Source organism: Papaver somniferum, unplaced genomic scaffold (assembly GCF_003573695.1).
Source record: "Papaver somniferum cultivar HN1 unplaced genomic scaffold, ASM357369v1 unplaced-scaffold_107, whole genome shotgun sequence".
NCBI lineage: Eukaryota > Viridiplantae > Streptophyta > Magnoliopsida > Ranunculales > Papaveraceae > Papaver > Papaver somniferum.
The window spans coordinates 1081796-1104619 of record NW_020619603.1 but is presented as its reverse complement, the minus strand read 5'-3'; the positions used below and the strand labels follow the sequence as shown (position 1 = coordinate 1104619).

The window sequence follows — 22824 nt, the reverse complement described above, 5'->3', positions numbered from 1 at the left end:
GACAATTAGAAGAAAATACTCAAAATTTAACTGATATCATTTCTAACTTATGCTACGGATATATGATGGACGCCGAACATTTTTTAAACTATTGTAACAACTAACGACACAATTATTAAATTGTACGAACAAAGAAATTATCGAGGCAATAATAAATTGTGAGAATAATCGTTAACTAGATAATAACAACGTTATGTAAAATATGTTATCAAAAGAGGCATTTGAAATTTGAAGTAGTAACCACCATAAGAAAATGACTTGCTATTTTTACATTATTGATTTTGCCAAGTCTATGCATTATTACTAGATTGGAAAAAAATCAACTTAAAAAATTTATATGGAACAAAACGATATAGACCCGTGCATAGTAAAGCAGTAATGCAAGCCAATAACGATAGTAAACAACATAAATGGATATTTTCGGTTCATTGCAGAACTGATTGCATGACACAAAACAAGGGCTGAACATGACATTATAAAGTTGAAGATTAACTTTAGTTAAGTGTAACAAGTGAGAGAGGCCATGAAAATATTCAAACACAGGCAAGCGACGGTATGTACTGATGAACATAACCCCGTGAGCCTGACCTGGAGTCATGGTGAGAGTTTTTGGATCGAAATGATAGATCTCCCTATAGCTCATCTCTTTCAGATCATAGGATATAAGTTGAGTAGCGTTTATCAACAGCACCAATTTTGTTGATGATTTCTCTTCGGCTTCCCCAAGAAACATTACCCACACATAATAATCCATGGTATTGTTATAATGCGTTACCGTGTCTAGGTGGTATGCATTTATAATTCTTTCTAGGTCGAGCTTGTATATAAGATTCCACCCACTGTAATCTTTCTCCATTTCGAAGATGCTGTAATTATCAGGACATGATCCAATAATCCCTACAAGATACAAATGATTTCTACACTCTCCAATATATTTAAAATTCCACACATCATCATTAGGCACAGCTGGCAACGGCAGCGGCTTTACTAAATCTTGTTCAATATCAAAATACACTGACGCTTCATCTTCCATGGTCGAGAATATCGAGATCCAATGCAAACAACCATTCCAAAACACACCTGGCCTAAGGAAACAGTTCCATAACACACCTGGCGCCCTAGAGGAACTGAGAGGACGTGCTGAAAAAGGACTCTCCGCAGATAACCTCCATGAGTTTGTTTTAGAGGAGTATATTTCGATATAATAAAGATCATGTTCTTCAAACTTCCCTATATCTACCCAGATGCAGATAACCTGATAGTGATCTGGAGACTTGATTGGATCAAAAGCTAAAGATACACTTTTAACTCCATTCCAATAATCTTTGACGACATCTCTAAAGGGGGATCGAGGAAGAGCTTTGTATCGTTTTGTGGTTGGATTGTAAATGTAAATGTGGTGGATTACGATACGCGGCTCCTTGGCCATCTGAGATGTTATCCTAGTGCAACATAATAGACCATTACAAGAATGTTCTATTCTTAAGCTAGTTTCAGCAATAGGACCTTCCCAATTTCGCGGAGGCACTTCCACAAAATCTAGGGTTTTTAGGGGGACTCCTCCGCCACCGGTAGTAGCATCATCATCATTATCATTGTTAAGGAAGATAAAAGGAAATTCAAATTCTGGATCATCAGGAGGACCTGAAGGACGTCTTAGTTTCTCTATGAACAACCCAGGGATTTTAAAGCTGGTCTTCCGACAAGAATGATTGTTAGCGAAATATGGGTCAGAAATTAAAAATAACCATTTTTTGGATACAGATTTGAAGATCAATAGAGATTTCACAGGTAGACATAATAGAATTTGTGATAAAATATCAGAATTGTTGGCTACTTTTGTCGCTGATAATGATGAAGAATTATTGTCCACAGGAAAATTCATACCTGATGATGATGAAGAAGATAACATCCTGATCCAAACGCCGCAAATCAGAATGAATTATCGACCTGAAACCCTTTGTTTCCGGTTGTTAGAAATGAAACCTTAAATCTGATTGAACTACTATGTTTATCACGGAGCAATGGAAAAAGTCGGGATCACTTAACAAAAGGTTTTGACCAAAGTTTCGAGATCCATTGCATGTAACCGCTTATATTTTGGACAATGTGATAGTTAATTACGTGTTTGGCTGTAACAAGAGACGACCCAAAAGTGATCGCGTGAACATAGGAAAGAAAATAGAGTGATTAGAAGTTTTAGAAAAGAACATCAAATCATAAACTTTAATGCTTCTTTTCGTCTCTTCATAATCGTTTTTGATTTTCAATCTTCTTCCAATTTGTTTCTTTTAATGTGAATGGACCTGTTTGGGAGGAGAAGATACCTTGTGAACACCCTCATATCGTCGTCCCCATCTGGTTCTAAAATAGCATAACTGTATTGTTTTCTACCTGACATTGGAGCTACTTTTTCTCCTAACCATCCATCCATCTCCTATATCATAGTTAATGCTTCTGAACACTAGTTAATGCTTCTGAACCCTAGTCGTCCTCATTTGAGAAAATACTGGTGAGCCAATCAATTTAAACTAAGTAGAGATATGTGTTTAAAATAAACCCCTCTATGTACCCAGTGTTCTCCCAGCATATTGTCCCACAGAAATTTAATGGGTGAAATAAATTCATGCACTGCGCGGATAGGACTAAAACTCTGCAGATAGGATGTTTAGTCTGTCCCAATGGTGTTAATCACGGGTGCCGTTGGGTGGCGGTGAAAATCATTTTTCATATCTACCGACTGTATTAATACGTAGGTGGCAAGAATAGGAAACGAAACTGAAGCCTTTTCTCGAATGCCCAATTAAACTAGCTACAGAGCCAATATGTGTCTGGTAAATTAACATATTTTCAATTACAATCTAAGTATATGTATGCCTCCTGGATGATCCAATGAGAACAACCCAAAAACCTCGCAATACCAGGAGCAAAAATGTAGTGTGCACTAAATGGCTCATTGTCAACATGAGTACTGCAACACCATAATGCTAGATTTATAGTTTCTACATACTTTGGATTCCCTTGCATTTTCATTCGAATTCTCCATGTATTGTGTTATAATGTCAGAAACATTTTCTGGCATTTCACTCTAAGCTATCTAGTCTGATCTGACGTTATTGAGTAACAGGAACATGCTCTGACTAGTCGGACCAATATCTTCTCAAAAAGAAAAGTAAGTATAGCAAATATTTTTCCTTCTATTCTCTTATAGCTTTCTTTCACTTCCAGGACTTGAATCATTTTGCTCTGTTTTGCGGGTTAGATGCCTAAAGAAAGCAGGCAAACGTCTCCTACACTCAGTATATGTAAGTTTCAATTCAACAATTATATACAGTATTGGCTGCCCAGTTTGTGATCTATGATTGTTGATAAATGGCTCCAGTCCTGATAATTTTGCACCTTCACATTGTCAACAACAACAAGAGAGGAACATGCATTTAGAAACAAAACACAATAGAACAACTTTAATAAAAACATTGCCAATGGCTCATTCATTTCTATTTCCTCTTTCCTCTCCGAAATTCTGGGAGCTTTTCCAATGGCGATTTTTCATGTGAATTCTCAGCCTCCTTCTCGTATCAATCCTTCGTGATTGATTCAGTTTAAGAGTGTGATAACTGAACTTCTCCGACGTTCAAGGACGGATCTTTGATCCATCCCTTGGGTCCGGGATTTATTGGTTAGTAGAGTCTCAAATCGCCTTTGTTTGTTGTTTGTTGTTTTTGGTTATTCTTTTCCTGTATTTCTTTTACTTCAACTCTTTTCAAATGACTTTCTCATCAACAATTATTCTGGAATCCAAATCCTTTGAGTTATCATGGAACATCAAAGGTAAAACAAAGATCTGAAGGTATTGGAGAGACACAAGGGTAACAGTAATTGGATTTTTATCCCTTATGATGCTGTCAATTGGATTATTGCTACTACAAAGGAAGCAGCGAAGACTACAGCAAATCAAAATGGTCACGCAGATTTCATCAGGTTTTGATTCTTGTTGAAATGCTTTCAAACAAGTTTGGGAGCTATTTGAAAATCACAAGAACTGCTGCGGATTCAAAGCAAAGATTTATTTGTATCCCTAAAGGCAATGATTATTCTATTTGTCTTTTTTTTGGGCGTATGTTTCTACATCAGATATTTTATCATTGAACAATTTTAATTCAACACAAGAGGTTTCGATGCCAGCAAAAGTGCAAGTTCCTCAAGCTGTTGTTTCTTCTACGAAGAATGATTATTGTGCTTTAGGTATTTCTGTGACGTTACTTAATTCGCATATTTGTTGGAATAAGATTGGATTGCAGTTGGTCTTTTTAAACATTTGGATGGTTTTTTTTTATCGTGAAAGGAGAATTTTATTAAGGAGAGGAGAAAAAATGATAGTACAACTAGTTTGTGTTAAACAGAATCAAAAAGAGATACAATCCTAATACAGGAAATAGAAAGATAAAACAAATAGAAATTGATGTCACTGGAACATGCTTTCCCAAAAAAATATGCACTCATCAAGCCTGAAGTTGAAATTCCTTTTGAAGGCAGAGCTCCATGCCAAGATCAATGCTTTGACCTCCACACTGATTTGAAAATCCGAAAGATACTTTTCTTCAAAGATTCGGTTGTTTCGCTCATTCCAGATAACCCATATAATAGCCGCCGGAACCATGTCCCAAATTTCCTTTGCCGGACCATTAATGTTTTTAAATGACCAAGATTGAGCGAGGTGGATAATTGATGGTGGTGGATTCCAAGGGATATGGTTGGGGAGGATTAGAGACCATACTGTTCGAGTGAATTGGCAGGACAGTAAAAGGTGTTGGGTAGATTCACACTCAGATTTGCACAAGGGACAACGGCTCGCGAGACTGTAAGATCTATGCTGGAGGGAATCTTGAGTGGAAATTTTACATAGTGCTGCAGTCCAATAAAAGAAACATACCTTGGGGGGACATGGTTGTTCCAGATGGACTTGTACGGGAAAGGAGGGGATGAAGGATCCTGAGGGAACTCCGAGAGCGATAAGTAAGTGGATTTGACACTAAAAGTGCCAGAAGATGATGGAGTCCATGACCTTGAATCAGGCAAGTTAGACAGAGATAGGGGAGAATCCCCGATTAGCAACAACATGGACATGAATTGGGTTACTTCAACATCTCTAAGGATTCTTTTGAAATGAAAGGACCAACAATTATTGTCTTCAGAAATGTGATCTCGAACTGAGCCATGCTTAACTCCAGCAATCTTGAAAAGTGAAGGGAACATGACTTTTAGGCACGAACTGCCTTTCCACTTGTCGAGCCAAAACGATATTGTTGTGCCGTTTCCGAGTGAGAGATGCGAGAGCGAAATAACCAACTGAGCTTCAATTGAAATATGCTTCCAGACCGAGCAGCCATAAGCACAGGATGGGATTTGAGGAGCCCAAATGGACTGTGGACCATCGTACTTATTTAAGATGATTTTGTGCCAAAGAGAATTAGATTCTTCACCAAACCTCCACCCCCATTTTGGATGGTTTCATAAGCCAAGTTTGAAGAACATCAATGGGAAAACATCGGTTTTTCTAGCAAGTACGTTAGATATTTATAAATCTTTTGCTAAGCCGTATGAGTTAAAGATTGGTAAATCAAGAAAATCTCTAAGGCAATGGAAACAAGAGGATTGCTTTATCGAAGGTTTCATGTCTTCTGGAGATCATCATTAGATTGGGATTAGAGCTTTTCCTTTATATTGGTGGAATTTAAGCGACATTCAATCTGCTTGCCATGCATGGGCCAAAATGATTTCTCTTTATAATTCTAATGTTGCTTTTCTAAGTTAAATATTTGTAAAGTTGAAATTCTCTGTGACTTAAGTAAGTTTGTGTTTATATTCTCATCGTTTTCTTCATTTGATTTATTTTCATTGATATTCCATGCTGTCAACTGGTGACCATATGCTTTTCCTGAAATCAAATATGTTTCAAGTTGATTGTTTGTTTGTTGAAGCATGTTTAATTTCTGTTTGATTTATGTTTCATCATCATCATCATCATATGCAGGTTGACTGTTACAAATTGCAGTACGATCTCTCACCACTGCCCTTGTTTCTACTTGGCTTCTCTTGGTCACCTGACATATATCCCAAAACACATGAAAACAGGAATGACGTTAATATCAAAAAGATCTCAAACACCAAATATACAACCAGAGAAGATTAAACATTTTATCAACACCTAGTTGCAACACTAAACCATATTTATCAATGCATTCGCAAACGTGTACTACATATACAATCACATGTACAAATTCCACCTAATCTTTCTTACAATTGTTCATCACTTGTTTTGAAAAAGCATTTTATGCATCATCCATCATTTCATTCCGGTCAAAATTCATGTTGATATCATCTACAAAATTCAAAACAAGTTTAATCTGATTATTAGACATTCGTTTACTCACCTCACCACTATGATTCTCCATAGCCTTATTTGTTTTTGTGATGAAGTCTCAATAACACATTGAATTTGAAACACCAATGTGACGGACCAGAGAATCTGGAATTCCAAGGAATCGGATTTCGGCCCGCTTGACAAGTTCCAACTCTCCGATACACCACTCAAATAACCGGGCCTTCAAATTCTTCTAAGCAACTCGAATTTCCCAAACTGCATTACAAGCAAGCACACTTGGCATTCATTTATAGATTATGAGTGACGCCCAGTTGTCACAACAAGAAACGGCCAGTTTCCCAAAAATTAACATACGCCAGTTGCCCAGAATTAACACGGGCCAGTTGCCCAGAATTTACACGGGCCATTTGCCCAGAAATTACACGGGCCAGTTTCCCAAAGATAACACGGGCCAGTTGCCCAAAAATTTACTGGGACCAGTTGCCCAAAAATTAACACGGGCCAGTTGCCCAAAATTTACTCGGACCAGTTGACCAAAAATAACACGGGCCAGTTGCCCAAATTTTTACGGGCCAGTTGCCCAAAAAAATAGAATGCCACTAGGTAGTATGGACAACTAATACTGCAACTACCTCTTATCAACGATATAAAGAATGCCAAGGTTGCAATCATCTCCGAATTCGGATGGTATGAACTGCAAAGCAGTTACCAGGACTTTGAGATGATATGAACAACCTTATAGAGTTGTGCTGAACCGTATATCGGCTGCCTACGTACCCTCTCCGTTGCTCGAAGGGATCAAGCACGACCGTAGTTCGTCAATATATGATTAGATAGTATGAATTGCATGACAACAACTATCTCTAACTTCTGACACCGGCAGTTTCTTATCAAATCACTGACAATATCAAACCACTGACAATATCATAAGGAACCACAGAATCCACAAAATCCATGCTTATTATTTGAACAACAAGAAAGTAGCTAAAACAAAAGCTCAACCAAACCACAAGAGTAATTAAGGTCCTATCTATCTTGTTACCAAATTCTAAACAGAGTATTGAAAGTAATTATGTCTATGTGGAATTCTGCTTCATTTGCACTGAATCCCTGGCGTCTAAAACAAGACACTATAAGAATAGTTCGCACAACATGCATAAAAGTCTATCAAGATTGAGAAGTTCTAGTGAACTGAAACTTCAAAAAGTCCCTAACGATGCTGAAAGAGAGAGAGAACATAAAATGAGAATGTAAAGTTGGTGGATATACAATAGCATGCAAACCAACATGGATCACCAAAAATACAACGAACCAACGAATCCCCCAAATTTATCATTAACTTGGTATTCATATTAACCTTTCCCAATATCAACTTATGGTCAAGTATGAATAGGCCACTATCAAAATGGGAATCCTTTTAGTTTATCTAATTAATCACAGTGAAGTACAAAAGAAAGCAACTATGCGACTTGCTCATAGTTAAAAGTGAAAATGACTAGGTGCATAAGAGGGGTTCAATTTCGTTCCAAGAATTTAGACATACCACCAAGTTCACATAGATTAGTACACGCAGTAATTGAAGTATACATTTTCAAACTAGTGCTAATAGCAGTACCAAACGAAGTTGGTCAAGTCCAACAGCTTAAATGTAAAACAAGAATTTAACGACGCTCGTTTTACTCTTCCAACGGCTGAAGTACAGAAAAATTAAAAATGGTAATTTAGAAGGCCAGCGTACTGTAAGAGAGAGATTAAGAATATTAAATCATCCAACTGAGGGTAATATATCAATAAAATTACTCACCCACAAACGATAGCGCAGTGTAATTATATGCTAAGGCACAACATAGAAGGACAGATGTTTAAAAGAGGAAAAAGAAAACAAGTCAGTAAACCAACTACCCCTCTAAACTTCTGGTTTTGGAAGTGGCAATACAAACTGCAGTCTATATTAATTTACCAACGTACAAGTCCTGATCGATAATACGTCAGTACTAATTGCCATGGAGCAGCAATCATATTCTATCAAGAATATGGCACCAACCCTCACAACAACATTTCCAGTAAACGAATTCACTACAATTACTCTGGACTAGAAACACCTCCATCATCCAATTGATCATTTCCTTATTAACTATGCAAATTACCATTCATTTATCCCAACCGAACCTGCGCATTAAACAAGAATACATTTTTGGTAATTCTCTAAGGTATACTAAGATATTCCAATGGTAATTAATTAACTTCTCAATAATAAATTAGGAAAGGCATGTGAGCTACGTGACCATATAATTAGCTGACAAATGAAAAACATGGAAATGAGCATTTTCTAAGATCCAAGTATCCTTCCAAATTTCTTACTGTTTATAAAAATCTATAGTTACGGTTATATACTTTTTGTACCCAGAGAGTGGTTATTGAACCATTAAACCATTCCTAACAAGTGCCGTGCTATATAGTCGTGTATACAAGTAAAATAAAATTACTAACTGAAATGGTGGCACTAAAATGAACTACCACCATGTCACTGTGTTCAAATATGTAAACATTTCATACAAGAAAGTAAACTTGGAATTCATACCACTATAGTGCTTAACGTATCCATGTCATAAATACATTAATACGACACCCACAAGACTGCCCAATTCCAATAACACAAAATGTAAGCCATGACACTTTATTTACTGTTTGAACAAGTAGAACCTATAAGTGCTAAGTCAGTGCATAAGAATTTCAAGCCAAGCATACATGAAAAAGGACTGAGATTGAAATCTCCAATATACAAATCCATCTCAATAAAAAAACTAACTACAAAAATGGATTACCATTAACAGTAAAAATACGAATATCATGTGAACAAGAGCTTTGGCGTCCAGAATGAACACTAAAATCCTATTATTATTCATCAAAGGTAATAGTGATACCAATATCTAAAATCCCGTTATAAACAGATATAGCTCTCTTTCTCTTTATAAAAATTTCAAAATTTGTATTGGCAGAGCAATTTGAGAAATATTTGTATATATCAGAATTCTCAAAACTAGCTTTCATTTTGACATCTCGTAAGCATAGCTAACACATACCATAATGATGAAAGAATCAAAACTCACCAACATATCATCCCACCATTACTGAAATGAGGGAGGAAGTAAAATGAACGTTTTAGCGAATAAGTTGTAGGCGCCTTGTTGTTGCTAGAGGCATAACCCTTTACTGTTGTCTCTAAGCCCTCCGATAATTTTTCACTTCCTGCAAATTCAGATTAGGAACATACACAAGTTTCCTAACCAATCATAGACCTTAAAGAATCAAAAATCATGGCCATTCATCACATAATCTGTACAGCAACACACCACTTCTCTTAACCGGATTTACAAGCAATTTTTTAACCTAAATTCCGTGATATTGAAATAAAACGACTAAGGACCCATGCTTTACATTCTGGTTACTCAAACGTTATAATTAGATTTGAGAAAAGAGCCCCAAATTATATATGGACCCTAATTTTGTTGCACTTACAACAACTTCATTTGAAAGAAAAGTTTACAAGATAGTATAAAATTGAACGAGGAAACAAAAACCCACAAATTTGTAAGGATCCCTCTTTAAATTGAGTAAAGATAATGATGAGTACAAAATGGTTCATAAACTGAAAAATTGGGAGAGGAAGTCTTCTTACTCCGCTATAGAGTCAACCAACATCCACAACATCAACATCAGCAACTACACTTGTTCCTTTCTACCGGAGATTCATTCACTAATTTCCATTTTTGTTCTTTCCAATTTTTCCAGAGAAGAAAAACCAGAGAGGAAGTAAAACCTAGAAGAGTTGGTATTCCTCCTTTGTAAACCAAAACACACGCGTACAAAAACGAGAAGAGTGAACTCAATTGACGAAGCAGTAAAAAAGAAATATACATCCAACTGATCCTTGCAATGCAGATGAAACAAGAGAAGCGAATTAATTGAGCCAGTAAGTCTTGGTACTACTAATTTTTGTTGTTGTTTGATGATTATCACATCCAAAGCCATGACCGATCGATCGATCGATCTGTGTGTGTTTTTGTTTTTGAGGCGGCCGAGGGAATAGACGAAGAGGGAGAGGGGAGAAAGAAAACTCAAGCCGTCCAGAATCTAAATAGTAGGGTAAGAGTTTAATTACACTTCTGTTACATCAAAAGTGTAAAAATATCAAGATAACATTATCAATTGCGCGACATCAAATGAACTGCTGTGAAAAAACTTTGGTAAAATTGGCAAACTTTTGTTTCGCAGATAAATTTTAAAACAGAATGACAGATTTAATGTCGTCAAGGAAATTTTAAAAAATGTGTGCCAAGTGCATATTTTGAGTCACTCGACAATCGAGAATCCTATTTTAATGATGAACAAAAATTTCATCACCTAAAACTCTTGAGAATTACAGTCAATTTTGATCATATACTATTTTGCAATTTTTAAGTCACTCGAGAATCGAGAATGCTATTTCCGATAAGTTGGGTTGTTTTATTGACAGAAATAAGAAATTGAAATTTCACTTGTGTATTTTGAAAACGGCCTCACACACAATTTCACTCCGGAGATATTTTCCACAACAAACCTTTCACTTTAATTTGATTTTGATTGCTTCAATTGAATAGAAATCATCAAAATAGGGTTTTAGTAGGAGTTACAGAGCCATGTTCGGTTAGGCCGAGTTTCTAAAAACCCTAGTTTACTAACCGAATTTCTTGAAAATGAAGAACACGAAGAACAGTTCGGTTCTATTGGATTTAAAACTAAGTCACTGAACTCTCTGTTCGAGTGTTTCGCAAAAATTTTTAAAACTACAAAGTACCCAACTCCCCCTTAGACCGAAAAAAAAACAAATCCAGTTCTAACCGAACTGTGTTGTTGTGGCCACTATCTGAGTTCCAAAAAACCGAACTTAGCCATAAGTTCGGTTTTTCGCAAAAAAATTTAAAACTACAAAGTAACCGAACTTAGCCAATAGAGTTCGGTTGATTCGCAAAAAAACTTTTAACCGAACTCCTTGTATAGAACAACAGAAGTCCATAAGTTCGGTTCCTTCGCAAAATAAGGATACACCGGACTTTAGTTTACGAAAATAGAAGTCCACAAGTTCGGTTCGTTCGCAAAAATGTTAAGTTTTCTTTTGTAACCAAACTCTACCTTTGAACTTCGTAACCGAACTCTACCTAATTCGCCAAGAAATAATTTTCGTAGTAACCGAACGTTTCCCTAATTGCATATAGCATATATAAGCCCAGTTCGGTTGATTAACAAATATGTTGAAGTTTGCGAACCAACTGAACTTCTAACACTAGGTTACTTTAACCTGCAGTTCGGTTGGGAACTTGGTTGCATTGAAGTTTGCGAACTAACCGAACACACAAGATGTACCCAAATAAATTGTTAAGTTCAAAGTTGGGTTACCTACCATTTTATCCTAGGTAACCGAACATTACACTGTACGACCAAAATCTCCATTAACGAGCGAGTTCGGTAACCTGCGTGTTTGGAAAACGTAACCGAACTACACTTTCAGGTGTGTTAGGTTACATGTTTCTGACATATGGTAACCGAACGACCCAAATCTACATAAAAAAATTCATTTTTTTGAAAGTTTGGAGCAATTCAACCTACATTATCTAAGTTTGAAGTACACCTGGGTACCCAAATACCCTTCCTTCGGTTGTGGTTGGTAAAATCCATCGTTTTTCATGTTGTTTTCCTTCTACATCTTCTCTAACTTTACTCTCTCAATAATTCTACTTCTTTAAAAAAAACCATATGATTTTTTAATCTCACTAATTACTTTAACTTAATCATCTCACTAATCATTACACTAATATTATTACACAACTAATCATCACCCAAAATTAATCAGGAGGGTAATTTAGATATTAATAAAATCCAGATAAGGGTTATCTAGATTTACTTCTAATGTCTTTACCCAAAAAAACCATGGTCTTCAAAAAAAAAAAACGATGGTCCCCAAAAATCGTTCCAAAAAAAACTTAGAGCAAACCGGAGTAACCAAGAGAGTTGAGGCCCAATATAGGCCCGTTATGCCCACATATGTGGTTCAGGCTTCAGTCTTCGGAGTTCGGACCTTACTTTTGTCTTTCACTTCTCTCTTCAATGGCTTCTTCTTCATCTTCATCGTCAGCGGTATCTGACAAAAGGTGTATACCCGGAGCATCATTTGTATCTGATTTCAAACTTATTTAACACAATTAGATCTTGATGTCACTTCTTCCTGAGCATTTCCTCAAGAAAGGTTTGATCTTTTTCTCATTCTCTTTTCATGCCTTGATTTAGGTTTTTATTTTTATTTTATGGATTAATTCCAAAATTGATTGTAATTTAGGGTTTTGTAGAGGTTTCCGGAAATGGGTTTTGTTTAATAAAGCTGTAGTGTGATAAAATGATATTTTTGCTGATTTTAGAGATTTTAAGAACATTTGATTGATAGAAAACAATTACTGTACTGTATTGAGCTTATTCGGGATGAGTTCTTTAATTTCTAAACAAATTTCTTTAGCGGAAGATTACAACAAAATGAGTATTTGCAGGGGTTTTATGCTTCATCGTTGTTGGATATTATTTTTCACTTCTAATTGAGTTCACAAATTTCATCTTATAATGGCTTTCTAGGCCGTGATTTGTATTTTGCTCATTTTGTTTCTATGTACTAAATAATTTACATAACCTTTTTGGAATCGTAATTCCCAGGATGGAAGACAGGATTACATAGAAAGGGTGTTGTTGCATCAGCCGAAGGGAATGGCTGGAGAGGCTTTGAATAGCAGTAAGTCTAAACAGACATCTGATTTGAGCCTCGTGTTAGACTCTGAACCAGATTGGAAAGAAACAGAATTCTTGCACCGCCAGTGGAAATCATTTCAAATCTCCAAAATGTAAGGCATTCAATAATTCTATGTATCTATAATGCCTTTGAAAATTGCTGACGTTCCTTCATTTTTAACCTCATGGGCTTTGGGGGTGGTGGTAGGGCACTCCTTTTTTACTTTGCTCAGTGTCTAAAAAATCACTTTATTTTGATGAATCTGCAGCTTAGTGGGTAATAATAAATGACTTGGTTGCTTTCCAATATCTCTTGGCAGACGTGATATGTCATTTTCCAATTGCATAATTTGGCTTCTAATCCAGTTATTAGATGAGCCTTATGCTTTCTTAGCTTATCATATTTTGACTTTGTCGTTGGTAGTGCCTTAAGTATACTCATCCAAAATGGGGTTGTCTGGTCTTTTGGAACCTTAATGGTTGATAAACTTTTGGATTTGTATACATGTAGATGCTATGCAACGATGGTATGGGTATTCTGCTGGACAGTGCCATACATTTAGTATGTACATCTGTATATATTAGAAATTTTATCGCCTAAAAGAGTTTTACTATGGTGCAAACCGTTGTCCCCCATTAAATGTTGGTTTTACATGCCCGGTTACTAGCTTGCTTAGGATCACATCCCTTAAATGATCGTGCAACCCTCCTAACAGTAGCTGCATTTTTCTCCTTTGTACTTTTACAGATTGTTGTTTAACTAATTATCTACCTATTGGTAGTCTGAGACCGAGATTCGTTCTTTATGGTGACTACGTTTAGTATCGTGTATATGCTATTTTAATATTGTCTCGAAATATATATCTTATTGGTAGATACTTCATTGCTGACTATGCTTTACATGGGTATGGATATACTTTATTCTCACTTGTTATCTTTTGACCAATGGTAACAGGCATATATGTAAAGGTTTTCCAAGAAGAAGCGTATTGTGCTGTATGACACCTTGATTCAACAGGTCTGTGGCCACCTAACAGATAACTTATCTACATTCAAATATTCCTTATAGTTTATCATTCTTCTTTTTCTCTGGTTAAGTGTTTCGGGAGATGCAGAAAGCATCAACCATATTCTACGTCTCCTATGTTTTATATATCTAGCTATGAACACTTTTATGGTGCTGCTTGGTGCAAACCCTTAATTAATGGGTGTAACTGAAGGGGATCTACATCCTATTGTGACGAACTGATAAACATTTTCTAGGGCTAATGCCATGTGTCTTAGGGCGAGTGGATTAAAATTCCCTTAAGCTAGGAAATTTTCTTTTTGGGGCTAGTGCCAAGTGTTTACGTCAGTTGTACAAAAAAACACTATTCAGCCACTTGTTTTCTTTGGCATTTTCTTTGATAAGAATATGACATTTGCTCAGTTTTTATATTCTGACCAAGCTTGGTCATGCTGTAATTTTGGTCAGCCAAGCAAACACAATGTATCAATTGACGTACAATTTAGTTGGAGTGACTTGTTTAAAGGAGTGGATCCATCAAATCAAGTCGATTCTTGAGGGTGCAGGATCAAGCAATATGGATCATTTAGCTTCAGTTTGTATCTAGCTCTAGGTCACATTGAGGAGGATACGTCATTTGATGATGTGCTAGAAGAGTACATATTATCAAATTGATGAGTCTGGTGGTTGGAAATGTAGACTAGCCCTTTTGTTGATAAGTTTTGCTGATCAGAGACAATAAATCTTGATCAAGTTCCGGTAAACATTTTGTCTGTACATGTCACAAGAAGCTAAACAAAATATACTTAGTATATCTTCTTTTGTTTTGCTTTAACTGCACCTAATGGTAAAAAGGAAGGAATATAAATGCCGTATATCTTCTTTTGGTCGTATTGTTACAAAAGAAACGATAAAGAAATTAAGTGGCTGAATATCAATCATCGTAACTGAAGGGGATCTAAATCCTAAGATTTACCCTTTCTGGGGCTAATGCCATGTGTCAGGGGGAATGGTTGAAAATTTGCTTAACCTAGAATATTCCCTTCCAATAAGGGGTTCGGCTTAAGAGTGATGCTTGCTATATTACAGTTTGTTAAACTTAGAGAAATTGAGATGTTATTTATATGAATGTGACAACGAATTGTATAAGGTAGGTGCCATGTCGCACAATTTCAGTTGTAAACAGTTAATTCAATTGAATGACATTCTCTTGTACGCATGACGATAATCTTGACTGTGATTCTAAATATGCTTATGCATGAATTTCCATGATTCCAGCCTAGCAGAAAATGAACACATCTCCTGTTTGGAGATGTAGTCAGATCAACTCATTCACTGATTCACATGCCGTGTTCAATTTGACTATGTTAGAAACAGAATAATTTTCTTACAATCAATCAAAAATATTAGGTATGGAGAAAATGTAAAATTATCTGACAATTGATGAATTATGTCATTCTTTTCATGTGATCAGTGGTCCAATTCAAAACTCCTCGTCCAACGTTTTCTTCTTTACTATATAGAATTATTTTTTTCTAGTTTAAAGAAGTTCGAGGAATTTTGTATTGGACCACTAATCACGTTAAAGAGAGAAACAATTCATCAATCGATAAAAAATCTTACTTTTTTCTCGTACCTAACATTTTTGAAATTATTCGGTTTTCCATCGTTGTCAAATCGAACATGGCATGTGAGTCGGTGTTGTGTTGGGTAGGTAGGTACGTTGGCTTCTCTGTGGATTAGCATCAAATCCTGTTTAGATTAAGCTAAGAAGAGTTCCGGTGAGGTTGGTTGTTCATATTTACGCGCATGCTTTTGGCACGATCTCCACTTGTTCGATTTTATAAGACATAAATTCAATGTACATCTTCTTGATTAATGACATTTTTGTACACATGTTGCCTAGGTACAAACATTTTACTGGTGAGGTGCTCTGGTTATCATTTCTTTTTCTAGTCAACTTTTATGTTCATCCATGTTAGAGATAGCAAACAAGCCTAACTGTAAGTGCTTGAGCCCAGGCTCATACAGCCTTTATTTTTGATCAAGCAGGGATTTTGTGAGTTCCCGGACCAACAGTCTCGGCCACTACGAGTCCGTCATCCTGGTCTCTTACTCTTTTAGTTCTTGTTATCTTCTTTATCATCCCAAATGACAATGGGTAAATCGTGAGTTCCCGGACCAACTCCTTTCCGTATTAAGCGTGACGCTTGGGCTCATACGGTATCTTATTTTAGTCCTGGCTCATCCCAGCTTATCTTCAACCATAATCTTAAAATTATTCATCGTCAGTTTCTGAAATTGTGTTTCTGATGAATAACTACGGATAAATATGATGATAAACCGTGCCAAAAATTCAAGTGGCCCCATTTTTTTTTGCATTGTCTAAGTTGTTCCACCACATGCTGGCAACTCAGAGTAAATTCCTTAAAAGTCATTCTTTGTAGCTGTGTCAGTTCGTGGTTGATTCTCTGGACCACTCTTGGGCATGAATGTTGCCTTCTCTTATGAACTTCATAACTGGATCTGATCAATATAAATAGCTTTTATCGTATTTGTCAATTTTGCTGGATGTTCAGTAGAAAGAGCTTTTGTTTTTATTTAAATTTGAAATCTAAATGAACAACTTGAGTGTATTGAGATAAATGCTTCTTGCTTTTGATCACATGGAGCCACCACTATCTGCTAATTCAAAACTGAATACTCTGTCTTGCTCTGATACGATTTACTTACTCTTTGTAGTTATTTGGATGTGTGTGAGTATGTGAACAGCCATGTTTGTACGTTGGAAAATAGTAGTACGACGAGAGATAATGAATAGTACAGAGTTGGTGCATGTGGATAGGGGACAAGACTATGATGTTCACAGGTTGGGGTCTGGGTGAATAGTTAGTTGAAAATATAAGCATTGGGATATGTTCCTCATGTTGTAGCTCTATTTCCTTGTATGGGATGTGTTCCTATTTATACAGGAATGCTTTGGACAAGTAAATGGTAACTTAAGAAGATTGAAAGACGTCGGAATGTGTTCCCTGTGACGCAGCCTTATCTCAACATAACGGATGTGTTCCAGCATATGGTAGAATATTTGTGAAGGTGAATGGTTATAAAAGCAAACTTCATTATTAGATCCATTGTTTCTTTTGTGGGTACGGTTGTATTTTCAGTCATCAAAACAAGCATTCTCTCAGCTACAGCAAAAGTCCCGTGTGATGCAGCAATCTGGTGAGAATCTATCTCAGCAGCCGATTTCCTAGGCAACTAAACTACAGGTTACTGCAGATACTGGATTTCTAGTGTATCATAGATTAAGAAGGCCCCACTTGAACAGGGACCGTGGTGGTTTTATCTATCCGTGTAGCTTTTTGACTGTATTCTTTTCCATTGCAGTTTCCATGGTCAGGGAAAGTTCCCTAAGGCCAACAGTCTTGCTACTGCAGCTGCTGTGCCTGGGTCTTCAACAACAGCAGCTACAACTCCTGCTTTAGCACATCTTGGTGGGCAGGTTGCAGTTCCTCCTTGTAATTGGACAGAACACACCTTCCCTTAAGGGTACAAGTACTACTATAACAGTGTAACAAGTGGAAAGAAGGTTAACGTTTTTCCTTATTATTCCTTTGCTGTATTTTTAAAATTTTCACATTATTTTTTGTGGTTTTGTACCTCTAAGTTGTGGAAAATGATCTCATGTCTCTAAATGTGCATTAGTTGTAGTGGGAGAAGCCCGAGGAGTTAACCTTATATGAGCAAGACAGCAGCAAAATTCCCTCATCCACAAAAACTTCCGGTTCAACAGTTTCAATCTCAATCACAGTCACTGTGACAACTACAGCTCCTATGCCTATCAACCAAAGAAGGCCCTCAGTCACAACAAAGTCGGATTCAACCACAGATGCATCACCACCAACAGCTGCAGCAACCTTTTTTTAATTCACCGCTTAGTGCCCAAGTCGTCTGTTATTTGATTGTTTTAGTACGATATATGTTGCCTTTAGCCAATGGCTAAGCTAAGGCTAGGTTATGCCTTATAATCACTCCATAATATGTGGATATTTGTTTATTTCAGTGCCAGGGATCTGTTTCGTTGGTCATCTAAATGCTCAGGTAAATTCTGAGACTTATTGCATCTTGCTATTTTCCTTAGGGATTCACCAAGACTAGATTGTTCCAAGTTACATGGTTTGGATGTTAGTTGATTGTTATGCTCAATTGCAGGTTTCAGCCAATGCAGGTGTTGGTTCTGCTCGTTTCCACCAGGTATACGATGTTAAGTTATTGGTGCCAGTATGATAGCTAACGGCCTTTTGTTTCAGTTTCTTTGTTCTTTACCGTCCACCTAAAATGGAAAGCATAGACGACTGATGGTTTTCTTTATCTTTATCTTGCTTGAAACTTGCAGGGCCTTCACGCTTCAGGTACGGGAGTGGGCATGGAAGAACAAACCTACAGGTTGGCCCTTCATGTTTTTGTTTATCAAATTTTGATTTACATGGCGTGTATCAGATAGCTGATGAGCTTTGTGATGTACTATTAGAAGAGAAGGAATTTGAGTGTTGGACTGCTTCACACATTCAACAAATGCAACATGATGCAAACCTCCTTCACATATTTACTATTTAAATCAGTTTGGCATCAAATTTCTGACACCACAAAAATGCAACATGATTCCTTCACATCTAACAGATTTCTGACACAACAAAAATAACATGTTTCCTTCACATCCAACAAATTTCTGACACAAAAACTATAACATGATTCAACATCCTTGCCATATTTACTATTTAAATCAGTTTGCAATTTCTTTGTTACTCATCAGAAGCTTCTTATCAAAAAAAAAAGAGAAGAAAAGATCAGAAGCATTACTGTTATAGACATAATAGATGAAAATGAAGGTGTATGGTTTGGGTTTCTTATTAGTTGCACTATTCTTCTTAAAATTTATTACTGTGACAAGCAGCTATGGACTAGTAAGTGAAAAAGAGAAAGTTTTGAAGGTTAATGAAATGTCACAGCTTCTCAATAAGCCTTCACTTAAACCCATCCAGACTGATTATGGTGATGTTATCGACTGTGTGGATATCTACAAACAACCTGCATTTGATCATCCTTCTTTGAAGAATCACACCATTCAGGTAGTAAAAAAAAAAAAAAATTTCTTTTTATGGTGCAGTGAAGAGTTAGTTTCAAATTCATCAGGTCGTCTGCAACTACACAGGGGAATTTGCTACACATTTTAACTGCCTTTTCTTTTGCTGCTATACATTTTAATGCAGATGAAACCAAGCTTGTATCCTATAACTAAGAGCAGAAACGTGACATCGATGCGAGCCGTGTCGCAAAGCTGGTGGAGAAGTGGAAGTTGTCCGATGGGTACAATACCTATGCGTAGAATTCGGAAACAGGAACTACTTAAAGCAACCTCTCTTGAGAATTATGGAAGAAAATACTCATACATTACTCATTCAAATAGGAGTACAAGCCAAAAGACTAACAAGGCACATACACTGGACTTGAAATCTAATAACCTTTACGTCAATCACTCGGTAAGCTCCCTTATGTTATAATACTTGAACTTCTCATTCTCAGTACCAATTTTTTTCTCATTATTCATATGCTAAGAGCTATGTCAATTTCTAAGTTCTTACAGTAAGTTTGAGTAGTTAAGTCAGTGATTATTACTCTACAGACTGCAATCCTAGTAACTGAAGGATACGATTATAAAGGAGCTAAAGGAGATATCAATGTTTGGAATCCATATGTTGAAAAGCCAAATGAGTATTCTGCATCTCAAGTGCGACTTATTTCTCTTTCTCGCGATGGAAGGCAGGAGAGTGTCAAAGCTGGCTGGATGGTAAGCACACATATGCATGTTACCAACTAAACTTGCTTTTTCTTTACTGTTGTTTGCGAAACAATGTATAACTCAAGTTTTATGCTCACAACTACTAATTTGATTTACTGAAACATTTTCAGGTGAATCCCACTCTGTACGGCGATACAAGAGCACGATTTTTTATATATTGGACTGTAAGCATATATTCCACATAACAAGACTTTAGTTTTCAGTTTCTTCATCTTTTTGTAAGTTTGTGTATTGAGCAATATCTTTCCTGAAAGCATGCTGATTTCATATATATGTCATAACAGGTTGATCGATCAATTGAAACCGGCTGCTTTGATCTCATCTGTACAGGGTTTGTACAAACAAACCATGAAGTTGCTCTTGGTTCTCCAATTGAGCCAGTTTCTATTGAAGATGGTGAGCAATACGCGATAGGAATCTTCATCTTTCAGGTAAGACCATATTATTCCGCGTCTGACAATTCCGGTTGCATAATTTTCTTCAGTTCTAGTTCTATTCGACTGTAACGGATTATTTTTTTGGCCATTTTGCAAAAATTTCTTCAGGATGTAAACACAAGCAATTGGTGGTTAACGTTAGAGAATAAAGAAGTAGGATACTGGCCGGGTGATCTATTCGTATTGTTGAAACAAAGTGCGAATGCGGTTCATTTTGGCGGGGAAGTATATTCAGAAACCATAGGCAAAGAAGGAGTGCCGCACACATCAACAGAAATGGGGAGTGGACATGATGCAAGGGGCAAGTTCGGCATTGCAGCTTACATTCGTGATATCCTGATCATCGATGACTCTTTAACAGAAAAGTCTCCTGAAACGCTTGATGAGTAAATTACAGGTACTTCCAGATATTAGATTATTTCTAAGCATCTTTTCTTAATTTCTCATAGTTTTGGTGTTAAGTTGGGCTGCACAGTTTCTGGCTAGTGGATCATGGATTAAGAAGTCCCCGTTGTAAACAAAGACCATGGTGGTTTTATCTATGTATAACTTTCTGACTGTACATTTTTCTTTGCGGTCTCCATGGTCTGGAAAAATTCGCTAAGGGCAGATGGTTTCCAACAGTCTACAACTCCTGCTTTATCACATGTTGGTGGGAAGACTGCACTTCCTCCTTGTAATTGGACAGAACACGCATCCCCTGAAGGGTAGAAGTACTACTATAACAGTGTGACGAGTGAAAGCTGGGTAATACTACCTCTGTTTCTATAAAATGCGTCGGTCTCTGTGTAAATTTACGCACAAACCAGCCTATTATTTAGAAACGGAGGGAGTATTTTCTTTCATGTCCTTTTTGCTTTTTTTTTTTGTTTTTAAAAATTTTAGCTCAGTTGTGGAAACATCTATATATCATATGCTGTTTTTACTTGCCAATCATTTAACACCAATAAGCTCAAGCTCCACAACCAGTCAAATTGCATCCGGGAAGCTGAAAAAGTATTCTTCACCTAGTGTTATGAAATTTCATCACAAAAAGCATTTTTCACCTATTCCCCAGAAAAAAAAAAGCATTCTTCACCTAGAGTCGGCATGAACTTCTTTTTAAGCATTCCCATAGACAAACAAAAAACTAACCTTCGAGAAAAGAATCAAACTCAATTATTTTTTTTTGGAAAGATGATGAAATTCTCTTCTTCTCTGATTCTAGGCCTAGTTCTAATGCTCACTATAACCAGCAGCCAAACCACCAACACCACCAACAAGAACACCATCACCTCTACTACCACCACCTGCACTCCTATTTCTGTTGTTGCTGCTAAATCTACCATTAGTACAGAAAATGACTGTATTGGGTATTTAACTAAATTTGCTGTATGTTTACCATACATTTCTTCAAACCCTAATAATCTAACTAATGAGGAAGTAATTGTTGTGATCTTTATACATCTTACGAAATGGAGGGTTCTGGTTTTTGTTTATGTCATTTTATTAAGAGAAACTTAAGAAAATGCCCATGTGGGGAATTATAATTAAGAAAATGTCCACGTTTTTTTGAAACTTAAGAAAATGCCCATGCCGTTTGTTTTTCCATCTGGGCCCACCAAACCAGTAAACGCTCATAGACTAAGTCAATTTTTCATTTAACTAGATGAGATTCTGGTGGACGCAATTACTAAACTGCACATTCCTCTAGAATATCATAATATCATCTCTACCGTCAGTTTGATTAATCAACGACTTAAGTATAAGAGATAAGCGAGTGGGTTGAGTAGAGGATGTGTCCATCTAATGTGTGAACTGCGTACAAATAGGTGAGTGGAGGACATGCCCATCTATCCCATCACATCTCTTTTTGTTTGTAAGTATCGAATCAAATTTCTTAGGTTCAATCACTTATGCTATTGTGAATTACAGAGAAGTGGAGATGGTATTTTTCGTCTTGTCACCTTGTTTTCTTTATCTTTCGGCCGATTGAAGTAGATTTCTTATTCTGATCCAACATCAACAGATTGGAGATTTTTCAACATGGATTCGAATTGGGTCTAAGCAATAAAGCCTGTCGATATGGATTTGCTTGAGAATAATTGATTAAATTAGTTCTGAAGTCGATTGAAACAAGATCTAATGTTGGTTTCATTGATTTTCATGGTTGGGTTCACATTCAATTTGAATTCACGGCAACATAAGATTGAATTTGGGATTCTTGGTACGGATTCGTTTTAAGAGTAAATTTTTTAATTGGGTAGTTAGATTTTTAAATGAATTGATGATTTCCAACTGATGCAAACCCAAATTGGATATCCAAGGTAATCTGATTATTCCC

General features: G+C 36.5%; 2 protein-coding genes across 8 annotated transcripts; one reads left to right on the top strand and one right to left on the bottom strand.

The window, feature by feature from the left end:
- Nucleotides 1–425: 425 nt before the first annotated feature.
- Nucleotides 426–2434, bottom strand: LOC113328317 (F-box protein At5g07610-like). Its single transcript, XM_026575428.1, has 4 exons — nt 2328–2434; nt 1888–1950; nt 575–1691; nt 426–461 (listed from the first exon to the last, which is right to left on the bottom strand). The coding sequence occupies exons 1-4, from the start codon at nt 2432–2434 to the stop codon at nt 426–428; spliced, it is 1323 nt and encodes a 440-aa protein (XP_026431213.1).
- Nucleotides 2435–17361: 14927 nt separating this feature from the next.
- On the top strand, nt 17362–21434 carry LOC113328240. 7 transcript variants are annotated; one of them, XM_026575348.1, is made up of 12 exons: nt 17363–17473; nt 17592–17793; nt 17910–18305; nt 18417–18458; nt 18601–18650; nt 19159–19333; nt 19475–19744; nt 19888–20052; nt 20175–20228; nt 20349–20495; nt 20610–20898; nt 20977–21434. In XM_026575348.1, the coding sequence occupies exons 3-11, from the start codon at nt 18222–18224 to the stop codon at nt 20889–20891; spliced, it is 1269 nt and encodes a 422-aa protein (XP_026431133.1). In that variant the 5' UTR covers nt 17363–17473; nt 17592–17793; nt 17910–18221; the 3' UTR covers nt 20892–20898; nt 20977–21434. The 7 variants fall into 7 exon arrangements, with proteins under 7 accessions (XP_026431130.1, XP_026431133.1, XP_026431131.1 ...); XM_026575346.1 differs by having other exon boundaries at nt 21112–21346; XM_026575345.1 differs by having other exon boundaries at nt 17362–17426; nt 20610–21434.
- The last annotated feature ends 1390 nt before the right edge of the window (nt 21435–22824 follow it).